The sequence below is a fragment of the Musa acuminata genome, chromosome BXJ2-2 (genome assembly GCF_036884655.1).
Source record: "Musa acuminata AAA Group cultivar baxijiao chromosome BXJ2-2, Cavendish_Baxijiao_AAA, whole genome shotgun sequence".
Lineage (NCBI taxonomy): Eukaryota > Viridiplantae > Streptophyta > Magnoliopsida > Zingiberales > Musaceae > Musa > Musa acuminata.
The window spans coordinates 30,762,102-30,774,355 of record NC_088339.1 but is presented as its reverse complement, the minus strand read 5'-3'; the positions used below and the strand labels follow the sequence as shown (position 1 = coordinate 30,774,355).

The 12,254-nt window shown below is 41.4% G+C and overlaps 1 protein-coding gene and 1 long non-coding RNA gene across 3 annotated transcripts; both read left to right on the top strand.

The window, feature by feature from the left end:
• The first annotated feature begins 3,393 nt into the window (after positions 1–3,393).
• Positions 3,394–6,150, top strand: LOC135606012 (tubulin alpha-2 chain). Of its 2 annotated transcripts, XM_065096710.1 has the most exons (5): positions 3,394–3,600; positions 4,475–4,709; positions 4,800–5,170; positions 5,244–5,702; positions 5,791–6,150. In XM_065096710.1, the coding sequence occupies exons 1-5, from the start codon at positions 3,508–3,510 to the stop codon at positions 5,956–5,958; spliced, it is 1,326 nt and encodes a 441-aa protein (XP_064952782.1). In that variant the 5' UTR covers positions 3,394–3,507; the 3' UTR covers positions 5,959–6,150. The 2 variants fall into 2 exon arrangements, with proteins under 2 accessions (XP_064952782.1, XP_064952781.1); XM_065096709.1 differs by having other exon boundaries at positions 3,395–3,600; positions 5,244–6,150.
• Positions 6,151–9,627: 3,477 nt separating this feature from the next.
• LOC103975303 (uncharacterized) lies at positions 9,628–10,357 on the top strand. The gene is made up of 2 exons (XR_670950.3): positions 9,628–9,767; positions 9,899–10,357. It is a non-coding gene; the product is annotated as an uncharacterized LOC103975303 (long non-coding RNA).
• The last annotated feature ends 1,897 nt before the right edge of the window (positions 10,358–12,254 follow it).

The window sequence follows — 12,254 nt, the reverse complement described above, 5'->3', positions numbered from 1 at the left end:
TCACGATGATCCTATTGGCGAGTTCCGATGAGCTTCTTTGGCAAGCTCTTAGACTTCTTGACTGGTTCCTGCAGAACTTTCGACAAACGTCTGGACTTCCGACGAACTCTCGAACTCCCAATGAAATCATGTCTTTGCCTTCGGGACTTCATTTTGCTTTATACCTTGCTATTGCAGTTAATCATGCACATGTAAAAACACACTTCGATCTAGACAATTAATACTAAGCATTAATCATGTTATCTGGCATGTCATTGGTCCCTTGACGCTTCATTCGATTCTTCGGCGCATCGTCATCTCTTGCGACCTATTGCCTAATCAGCTAGTTGACTCTGCAACTCCGATATCCTTGGCGCAATATCCACTCTTCTTGGCCCGATGCCCGAAATCTTTTGTCGATACATCGACCGATCCTCCAGCCCAACATGATTCTTCATACTTTAATTGTCTCATCATGATCGAAGCATCATGCGTCACTCAAAATGTAGATTAAATCATAAACACTTATCAATTGGTTTCATCATCAAAATTTGAGATTCAATAAATAATACTATCAATATTTAGTTGATAATGTTCGCTTTAAGCTTGTTGGTTACTAAGAGGGCTAATAATATTTAGGTTGAGCTCTTGTTTTTTTTGGGATAGTTTTGACGACAAACATGAAAATACATTGATTTGTGTTTCATGTACTTAAGCTAATTGCGAAAAAAAATTGATAGGATTTTAATGATCATAACTATCATTGTGTGGGGTGTCTTCCATGGATTCGGATTCTTACATTCCTCGTTTACTCATGTCTAAAATGAGAAACTCAAGAAATTGATGGTAAAAGGTCTTATGCATAATATTATGAGCATCAGAGATTGATATCTATGAATCGATAGTTTTATATCTATTAATTAGTCCATAAGCTGTGGGATGAGGATTTTTTACTGTTCTACTTGACTTCTGAGTTCTCCAAATGGTTTTTTGAATCGATGAAACATTGTTGTTTCTCATGTTATCGGGTTTGACATTGAACATGATCGAGCATGATTTGCAGTCATCATTTGTCCTTTTACTGCTTTATTATTTCATATAATATGTGAGCTTTGTATGTTAATGCTAATCTTTTTTTTTAGAGTTGCACCCCTTATCTATAATTGGCATTTGGCTAATGTTCCTAAGATATTTTTTTAAAACGAATATAAAATTTATTAAGTAGTTAAACAAGCACCTTTAAAAATCAAGACATCCGAAACTAGAATCTTCGATAGATGAGAGAAAAAGTTCTCATCCCATACATACGACATGCACTTTATGTGCTCTAACTTGTCTAAATATATGATCGGAGAAATTTGGAAAAACACTTCGTTAGCTCATATTAGGAAGACCAGCATGCAATACCGTCACACAAAAACTATTAAGACTATTAGTCCTGTTTGTTAGAAATCGAATAGTGTTGATTTATCAAATTCAGACTAATCAAAGTTAATGTATCAATTCAAAATATAACTGAAATCAAATTCAATATATAATATGACTCTTTCTGTCATCACTATTCTCTTATTTCATCTTCTTTAGGAGAGTTAAGGTCTATTTTAGTCCCAATAATTTTGGTGACAGATCACTTAGGCCCTTATTACTCGTATAAAGTAACTCATATATTTTAAAAAACATAACATATAAGTTTCTTCTATTAAATTTGAGTTAATAGACATTAGACTATGCTTACGTGACATGTTAACTTACAATAAACCATTAATATAATGATACATGTAATTTTAATTTTAAAAAATATTAATATTTATTTTAGCTCTTATGATTTTAGTCATGGACCACTTAAGCCCTTGTGATTTACTTATGTCTAAAATAACTCTTATATTTTAAAAAACATAGCATAGAGCTATTCTCGTCAAGTTTGAGTTAATAGACATTAGAGTCTGCTTACCGCATATTGACTCATAATAAATCATTAATATAATGATATATATAATTTAAGTTTAAAAAAATATTTAAGGTCCACCTTATTGAAGAAGATGAAGTGACAGATGTCGTAACGACGAACGAATGCGAAGAGATAAAGGTAAGAGAGGTCGGAGGTAGAAGTGAGAGAGAGTTGGACCACCACATTATAAGCATGACGGGTGAGGGCACAAGAGAGAACGAGTTGAAAGGCGGTAGGGATGAAGATGCTCAAGAGGAGGAAAAGGGACTAAGAGACTATCATGTGCCTAGCATCGAACTCGTCAACACACATATACTTGAGGTAGGATGGGAAGCTCTTGAGCTCATCATAAGTGTGAGAGAGGTTACGTGCGTATGATGCATTGTTAAGTAGCAACAACTCGATGCTACTAGTGGTGTTCGATTCCACGATAATGCCTCATACTACCATTAATGGTAGTTTAGGTTTTTTTTAACTTAAATTATATATATTATTATATTAATGATTTATTATGAATCAGCATATCACGTAAATAAACTTTAACGTCTTTTAACTCAAACTTAACAGGAGAGTCATATATACTATATATATATATTTTAAATATAAAGATTATTTTAGACACGAACAAACCATAAGAGCTTAATTGGTTCATAACCATAATCACAATGGTTAAAATTGATATTAATCCTTTTTTAAATTTAAATTATATGTATTATTATATTAATAATTTATTGTGAGTTAGCATATCACGTAATCAGACTATAACGTCTATTAACTCATATTTAATCAGATTATATGTTATATTTTAAAATATATATAAATTATTTTAGACGTAAGTAAATATATATAATATATATATAATATATATAAATAGTAGGATCAAAATTACGTCACATAAAATAGACTTTAACTCGTTGATGTCTCTTTTTTTTTAACACTAACATAAATAAATCAAAACGAAAACGCTTTATAAAAATTAAAAAAACATTTTCTAATCTTGTTAGTTGGAATTAGTCACTTAAATTAAATTATTTCTGATTAAAGTAGATGGTAGCGGGTCTTGCGTTGAGGTGTCCCATCGGTTGTCATGACGTGCCCGTCTAACCAACGTAGACCAAGACCGAAGCGCAGCCCCAGGAGGTCCGCCATAACCGTCATAAGTAGAAGGTCAGTTACGATGTATCACACCGCATCTTCTCGCCAACAATCTCCACGCGGCATTGTCCGTCAGATCCACATCCATCTAGTGGCAAGAGAATCGTAATTTTTGTACGGCGGCGAGTCCATTTGGAATTCGAAATCGAATTCAGGCGCCAAAAATAGACGTTAAACCTTCGACGTGGGCGGTTAACCAATGGCCAGATCAGCTTAACAAACCACGGTAAGCTAACCCCGGTTTAGGAGGGGAAGCCCTAGCATCGCGCTCCGCCACCCCCTCTGTCCTATAAAAGGCGCTCGAGGGACGCGAGGGCTTGCAGACAACCTTAGGCGTCTTAGCACACGCCTGCTCTCTACATTTACATTTGCTCTCTCTTCTCTTGATCTACCTCTTCTTGTCTTTTTTGCTTGGATCGGCGAAAATGAGAGAGTGCATCTCGATCCACATCGGGCAGGCCGGGATTCAGGTCGGCAACGCCTGCTGGGAGCTTTACTGCCTCGAGCATGGCATCCAGGTTCGATATCCTCCTTCTATCGGTGGTTGATCTATTTGTTCTCTTTCATCATTCGTTTTAGGCATTATAAGTGTCAGATTAGTAGATCTGTCACACATTGTTTAGATCTATGAAATTTCCGTGGTTAGTGGTTGGATCCTGAGTTCTTGCAGTTTAATTTGTGTTTCCTGACGTATTTTGGCCTTTTTCTCGCTTGATCTCACTTATTGAGCGGTAGATCTGTACTTGCGTACTTAATGTATGGCTCTGGAGTATTAATAGCTATTTCTCAGATCTTCACAGGCTTCTTGGTTTTGGCGCTTTGTTCATTGTTTATCATTGATGTTCTTGAGTTCTGATATATTTTGAGGCTAATGGGCGAACGTAAGTAATGATCAATGTATGTACGTTTTCAACAAATATTTACTCATTAAAAAGTCTGATAAGGCGCATTTGATCGTTGAAGGACAATAATCTCTGGTCTTGGACATGCAATTGGTGTAGATCTGTGGGTAAATATGGGCTTCAGTAGGCATGCTAATTATTCGAACACTGTAGAATGTATTCTTTTCGCGGTTTTGTCAACAGATAGTACTCTTTTCAGAATGCACTTGCAACATTTGTTTCTTCGTATACCAGATCGTGTCTACATGGTCAGATCTGGATTGCTAATATGAAATAATCGTAGATCTGTGAAATTTATGGCTTTATTCATCAACTCTCTCTTTCCTGCCAATTTCGAGCAATATGATTATTATTTAGAGGTGTTTGTATAGTATTTTCCTTGCACAATCAATGCATAGATTTTGCTAGCTTTTTTGTTCCCAAAACATTGTAGATCTGGTCCCAAGCAATGCATGTTGTTTGCCTGTGTTGATACCGCCCACTTGTGCAGCCTGATGGCCAAATGCCTGGTGACAAAACCGTTGGTGGCGGTGATGATGCCTTCAATACCTTTTTCAGTGAGACCGGCGCTGGAAAGCATGTTCCTCGTGCAGTCTTTGTCGATCTGGAACCCACTGTCATCGATGAAGTAAGAACTGGAGCTTACCGCCAGCTCTTCCACCCTGAGCAGCTCATCAGTGGCAAGGAAGATGCTGCGAACAACTTTGCTAGAGGCCACTATACCAGTAATTATCTGATCCATCTTCCCATCCTCTTTGTGGTGCGTTACGCAATTCCAGTGATGTTTACTGACATTTGTGCGCGTATTCCTGCAGTCGGCAAGGAAATTGTGGATCTCTGCCTCGATCGCATCAGGAAGCTCGCAGACAACTGCACTGGCCTTCAAGGATTCCTTGTTTTCAATGCTGTTGGAGGAGGAACTGGCTCTGGCCTTGGCTCTCTCCTCCTTGAGCGCCTCTCTGTCGACTACGGGAAGAAGTCGAAGCTGGGGTTCACGGTCTACCCTTCACCTCAGGTCTCCACCTCGGTGGTTGAGCCGTACAACAGTGTCCTGTCCACTCACTCCCTTCTGGAGCACACTGATGTGGCTGTTCTTCTTGACAATGAAGCAATCTATGACATCTGCAGGCGATCTCTCGACATCGAACGCCCCACCTACACCAATCTCAACCGGCTTGTTTCTCAGGTCTACAATCCCTACCTAATGAATCCTTAAATATTTTTCGGCAGTAAACGTGATGAAGTTTGCTGTTACACAGGTCATTTCTTCTTTGACTGCATCGCTGAGGTTTGATGGCGCGCTGAATGTTGATGTCACTGAGTTCCAAACCAATCTGGTCCCATATCCAAGGATCCATTTCATGCTTTCATCCTATGCTCCCGTCATCTCCGCTGAAAAGGCCTACCACGAGCAACTCTCTGTTGCCGAAATCACCAACAGTGCTTTCGAGCCCTCTTCCATGATGGCCAAGTGTGATCCCCGCCACGGGAAATACATGGCTTGCTGCCTTATGTACCGTGGAGATGTGGTGCCCAAGGATGTCAATGCCGCTGTTGCTACCATCAAGACCAAGCGGACCATCCAGTTTGTTGACTGGTGTCCGACTGGATTCAAGTGCGGCATCAACTATCAGCCACCCAGTGTTGTTCCCGGGGGCGATCTGGCCAAGGTACAGAGGGCTGTGTGCATGATATCCAACTCCACCAGCGTCGCTGAAGTCTTCTCACGTATCGATCACAAGTTCGACCTCATGTATGCCAAGAGGGCCTTCGTGCACTGGTATGTTGGCGAGGGCATGGAGGAAGGGGAATTCTCCGAGGCTCGTGAGGATCTTGCTGCACTGGAAAAGGACTATGAGGAGGTTGGCGCAGAGTCTGCAGAGGGTGATGAAGGCGATGAAGGGGATGAATACTAAGCGAGCAATGTTCGCAAGCCTTGTGTTTGTCGACTACAGCTGCCACCGCTACTTTTAAGTTTCCGAGTCGTTTTCTTGGCTGTGTTCCGTGTTGTCCTGGGGTCAGGAGTGTGTCACCGGTTCCGTTTTAATTCACTTTGGACTTTGTGCTATTGTCAGTTACGCTGCTTCGTTTGGTACGCTAAGTCCTATGTGTGCTTAAATTTCGATATTTTCTATATGCTGATCTTATTATCGGTTCGTTTGATTAGTGAGAAACTTATGGTACTTGAGGATGCAAATCATAATTTACACCACTCCTGTGAGAAATTGATTCTACCCATTAGTTCCACGGTATATATGAGGCACACAAGTGACAAGCTCTCAACGAGCTTAGTGTTTTGACTATAATCTTAACAACTTTTTTCTTATTATTTTTTATACTAGAGGAAGGGTTTAATGTCACAAACATAATCACTCACGCATTGAATCATTTGCTTATTCCCGTCAAAGTGTTCTTAAATCTCACTTAGCAAATGCAGATGCTAATATGTATGCTAATATGTATGGTAGCAAGCGGTGCTACCAGCTTAGCCATCATCATCGGCTCCACCTTGATCGACACTAGACATGAAATCGACATCCTAAGAGCACCTAAGACTTACCGAATCATCGATTGAGAGGGCACTTCGATTCCCAACCATAGAATTCGATGGATCACACCATCGTTCTATCTTGCCTGAATTGAGGGCCAATCGACAAAGTTGATAGAAGATTCCTTATAAATCTAACTACAGTAGATAGATCGATATTTGGAGGAGATAAGACGAGAGTTCCAATAATCAAAATGAGAAACATTTGTCGACCCCACAATGTGTCGATTGTTATTTACTTAGAAAATCTAGGTGGAATCGATTCCAGCGAACTTCTGCCTCTCGTCCTTAGAGGCATTCGATAGTAATGTTGAATCGATAGAGCAGATTATAGCTTTTCGCGTCCAAATGTTATTGTACGACACTTTAAGCACTTTGATGTGCTGCCCCTTTCTGTTCATGTTAAGAGGCCTAGCACAAGAATGAAATGCCCACTAAAAGTCGCTTCCCATCAATTCTTTTGCCTAGCTCACGAAGAAGTTCGAACTACACTTTCTTGGAAATATATACTCATGACTATCAATGGCAACGCTTTCCATACTCAAGCAGGGGAAGGAAGTGTTGAATCTCGAATTTTGATGATGAAATTAATTGATAAATTATTTGATCTAATCCATGTATTGAGATAAGTGTGCAAGATTAATTACGATAGTAGTAAAGCGTAAAGCAGATGATGGGCCGGAGTCGAAGACTCAGACGATATACCGGGAGCTCACCGAGAGTTCATCATAAGATCACCGAAAGCTCATCGGGAGATCGTCGGAAACATGCCGGAAGACTGGCCGAGAGTTGGTCGGGAGTTCACCGGAAGCTCGCCAGAAGCCCCGCCGAGAAGTTCGCTGGAGGATCGCCGAGTAAAAATCGACATACCAGACCATGCTTGCCTTAATCATAGTTAGAATGATAATTAGAGTTGATTTGGGAGGTAATCCCATCAACTCTGTTAGGGGCCAACTGGACTTGGAGCTAGGATAGTTTGGGCCGAATACAAGGCCCAACTAGGTTGTTGGACTCTGACCAATGGTGGCACCGCTTGTAAGACCCATGTTGAATCTCGTATTTTGATGATGAAACCACTTAATATATGTTTATAATTTAATCTACGTTTTGAGTGATGTAGGATGCTTCGATCAGGATGATACAATTAAAGCAGAAAAAATCATGTTGTGCCGAAGGAACATGTCAGAAGATTGGACGTCGGGCCGGTGGATCAGTCAACGTATCGACAGAAGATTTCGGGCCGTGGACTCGGGCATCGGGCCAAGAAGAGCGGGTATTGTGCCAAGAATATCGGAATTACAGAGTCAACTAGCCGATTGGGCAATAGGCCGCAGGAGAGGACGAAGCGTCGAGGGACCAATGACATGCCGGACAACTTGGTTAATTGCTTAGGATTAATTGTCTCGATCGAAGTTTTGTTTTATATGTGTAGGATTAACTACTATAGAAGTAAGACATGCAGCAGGAGTTGCGCCGGAGTCAAGACTATGATCACGTTGGGAGTTCGAGAGTTCGACGGAAGTCCGGACGGTCGTCGGAGGTTCTGCGGGAACAAATCCGAGAAGTCCAGGAGCTTGCCAAAGAAACTCGTCGAAACTCGGCAAGTGGATCATCGCAAGTCCAGGAGTTTGCCGGAAGTCCGTCGGAGCATCGCCGAAGGTTCGTCGGAAGAAGCGATTGACGCACCGGAACAAGTTGTAGTAAATGTCTTAAGAAATATCGTAGTTAGCATGTAGATTAAGTTAGGAATGAGAGGTGATCCCATTAACTTAATCATGGGGCAATTGGGCCCTTGACAGACCCAAATTGGGTCGAATGGATCAACCCATTCAGACTAGAATTCCTGCCAGGCGGTGGCACCGCCAGGGTCGACGGTGGCACCGCCCAAGAGATGGTCTCCCAGGAAAGCTGGGCGGTGCAACCGCCCAGGTCAAGCGGTGGCACCGCTTGGGCTTAGTCTCCGAGCGAGATTGGGCGATGCAACCGCCCCTGTCAGGCGGTGGCACCGCTTAGAGGCTCAGTCTCTGAGCTCTGCCAGGCGGTGCAACCGCCAGACCCTAGAATTCCGAGAGATGACAGTTTTGAGCTCGGAATTCAAACTGGTTGGGGGCCTATAAATACCCCACCCTTGTAGCAATGAAAGGGCAACCAAAAGACACCGAAAATCCAATCTTACTCTGTGATTTTTAGAGCTCAAAAGTGTTGTAAAGGCTAGAAGTTTTCCTCTCTCTTTTCTTCCAAGTTTTTATCTTTCAAGAGATGAGAGAAATTACTGTAAGGGTTGTCTCCTAAGCCCATCAAAATGAGTGAAACTTTAAAAGGGTGGTTGGCCTTCGCCTATTGAAGGAAGGCCTCTAGTGGACATCGGTAACTTCGTCGGAGGGGGAAGCCAAAAGTGGATGTAGATCAAGATTGACCGAACCACTCTAAAATTGTGGTGCTCTCTGGTTTGCATTTATTTTTACTGCTTACCTTATTGCAAACCTCCATATGTGCTTTACTTCCTCTTTACTTTTGCTACACGCCTTTCATCGTACGAACGCAGTCTTAAACATCCGAAAACGGTTTTACGTCGGAAACGATTTCATCGTACGAACGCAGTTTTAAACATCGAAAGTTTTCCGCTGCACTAATTCACCCCTCCCCTCCCTCTTAGTGCTCTTGATCTTAACAACCCAGTCTCTCAGATGATCTAAGCGGTGGTATCGCCAGCATTGCTGATAGCGATGGTACCACCCCTGTCAAGCGGTGGCACCGTCAGAGCTCGGTCTCCGAGCTAAGACCGAGCTCTGTCAGGTGGTAGTATTGCTCAGTGTCATACTACAAGCGATAGTACCATCAGAAAATCGGGATAAGATACTTTTTAGCTCTATTTTTAAACATAACATGTGATCATATTTGTATTTTTACGGTTAAACCTACGCTTCGATCGTTGATACGCCGGTTCGACTCCTTGAGGTAGAAGAAATGGTGAATGGGTATTAAAACCTTGGTAACGACATTGGCGGTGCATTAAAACACATTCCACTGTACATGGAGTACGGCCCATTGATAGAAGGTCGAAATCACTGTTACAGGACAAAGGCTCTTCCAAGTGAAGGACATGAAGCTTTGTTGCCCAAAATGTGAATCCGCCCCGTGAAAGAGAATCTGCTGTTTCTCGTCTTAATTCCTTGTCGGCGGCTTAGGCGACGGACAAATCGTGGCGTTGAATCCACCGCTTGTTGTTCACAAGGTACATGGATATTAAGGATCACCGAACCACTGACGCTAGCATTCCGTCTTTTATGGTTGAAATGCTATAAATTGGTCGTCCATCGGGGATGGAGAGCATATCTTAGCTTTGAGGGAAGTGTTCTTGTGCAGAGATCGGAGACAGGGCAAGGATGTGCTACGAGGTGAAGTGTGGCAAGTGCGGGAAGACCACCTGGGGAGGCTGCGGCCGCCACGTCGCGTCCGTCCACCAGCGGATCGCCGAGGGGCAGCACTGCATGTGCCGGGACTGGCCGGGCGTGAAGCTCGCCCAGTCTTCCGGCGGTGGCGCCGTCGTCGATGACAAAGCGGCAGACAAGAATCCCTCCTCTTCGTCCACCTGCACCATCCATTGATCCGCCCCTCGCTGTTGCCCCAAACGATCGTTTGGATTTGGTATGCGGTTGGATTCCAGATGCATAAAGCCTGCGTTGCTACTGTCGTCCTCATCATCCATGGATGATGAGACTTGTGTGCTAATTTACGTTATGTAACTTTGGTTATCTTTATGTTGCCTTTGGTGTTGTTTATTTGGCTTGCAAAATTAGATGTTCGAACTCTCTCGTTTGATCAGGAGACTTCTTTGTGCGCGTTCGTCTCAGAGGCTTTGGAATGCCCACCATCTGTTTGGTTTGAGAACTCAGAGAATTGCATTTTGAATGTTCGAACTCTCTCGTTTGATCAGGAGACTTCTCTGTGTGCGTTCGTCACAGAGGCTTCGGAATGCCCACCATCTGTTTGGTTAGAGAACTCAGAGAATTGCATTTTGAGGGAATTACGGGTCAGCGTTGATTTCGATGCGGCCAACAATTCCGCCTGTTCCTCTGCAAGGGAATATATATATATATATATATATATATAAACTAAAAATTCTTGAGCAAATAAAATGTGATAATTATACTGGAAAATGGTGTTTCAGTCATATATCCATAAAAGTTTTCTATTTTTTTATCAAAAAATTACTCCTTTAATTCAAGTATCATAAAGTGTGCATACTAAACATTTGCCAAAGGATCCAATCTTTGTGACCTCAAGACTGCAAATGTCTTAATCACTAATACTCTATTATTGTGTAGTTAGCAAATAGGTTAAGCGATACATAAGAACAATCACAATAGATTAGAAGGCTAAAATAATGGATCAAATAAACTCTTTCTTAAAATAATGCTTATTTTATAGAAAACTGTAGAATAAAATTTATTAGGAAAATGAACTTAGAAGTGCTATAAAACTTCATTTATTGCTTAGTTTCCTACCCAACAAAAGCTTATTGTAATGTGTTTTATCATTCGAGATGTGCGTGTCACACTCACACGATCATAGTTATCAAAATCAAACTGGTCATCATCAACTTAACATTGCAAACTGATGACTCAATCAATGGAACCACAGATCTAATAAAACATTTCTAAAAATAATTATAGTTTTATTTTTTTGAATTGATTTATATTTTTTAGCTCTCCTCTCCTCTCCACTCCTCTTCTCTTCTCTTCTTCTTCTAGTTTCCCTCTTCTCCTTCCTCTCGTTTTCTCTCCATTTTTCCTATCCATATGGTAATCTAACTTCTACCTATCCCATGAAGTCATTATCCTCCTTTTCTATTTCACAGCAATGCTTTTTTGCATGCACAAAAAATGTAAAGGAATCAGAGAGTAAACATAGTTGGCAACAGTCATAGTGTCCACTCGATCACAAAGCAGATGGAAGAGTCCCAAAACTTTTAGGATAAGCCCTAAGAAAATGCACGAATCACGTGAAATCTCCGTCACAGGACCATCCTACACATCAGCTAGGTCAATCCATTCTAAAGCCACTTTTCTTGCGTGAGTCAGTGAGACCACTCGAACACATTCTTAGGAGATTACGTGCGTTTGAATCCTTTGGAAAATAAGCAGTCGTCGTAAAGTTGGGATATATATGCATGCGAAGAATGCTGAGACCGCAACAATAGTTGACCTCTAATTTGTTCATATATATATTTGTATACACAGTTTAATGTGCATGCAAAGGCTTTTGGGGCGAAAGATATGGTAAAATTTTCGTTTCCAATACTCCCATAATATCTCATAATAAGATTATTGGAGGGTGTTGTGAAGAGCAAATCGTAGACTGTATGTCAATCCGATTCAATTTGGACTCGAAGGCACAAGGGTGTTTGAGAAACCCATATGGTAGTCCTATGAGATGGTTGATCAGACCCCGAAGCATGTGAGACGACTCTAAGGTGATCTTTCAGGTGGAGTCTAAGTGTTTGATGTGAGCTCGAGATTGGGCCCACGTAAAATCTGACTCGTTGATAGATTCTCGTACAAAGGTTAATATTGGGGGGTGTTTCTCGACCCGATCTCTCTAATACTTAAGTTAGATTTGGGGAGATATGTAGTATAAAAGAGTTATTCTCTGGGAGATCCGACCTTTAGGTTGGCGTCGAGTCGACTTTTATACTCGTCTAGTCGAGGAAATCACCTAT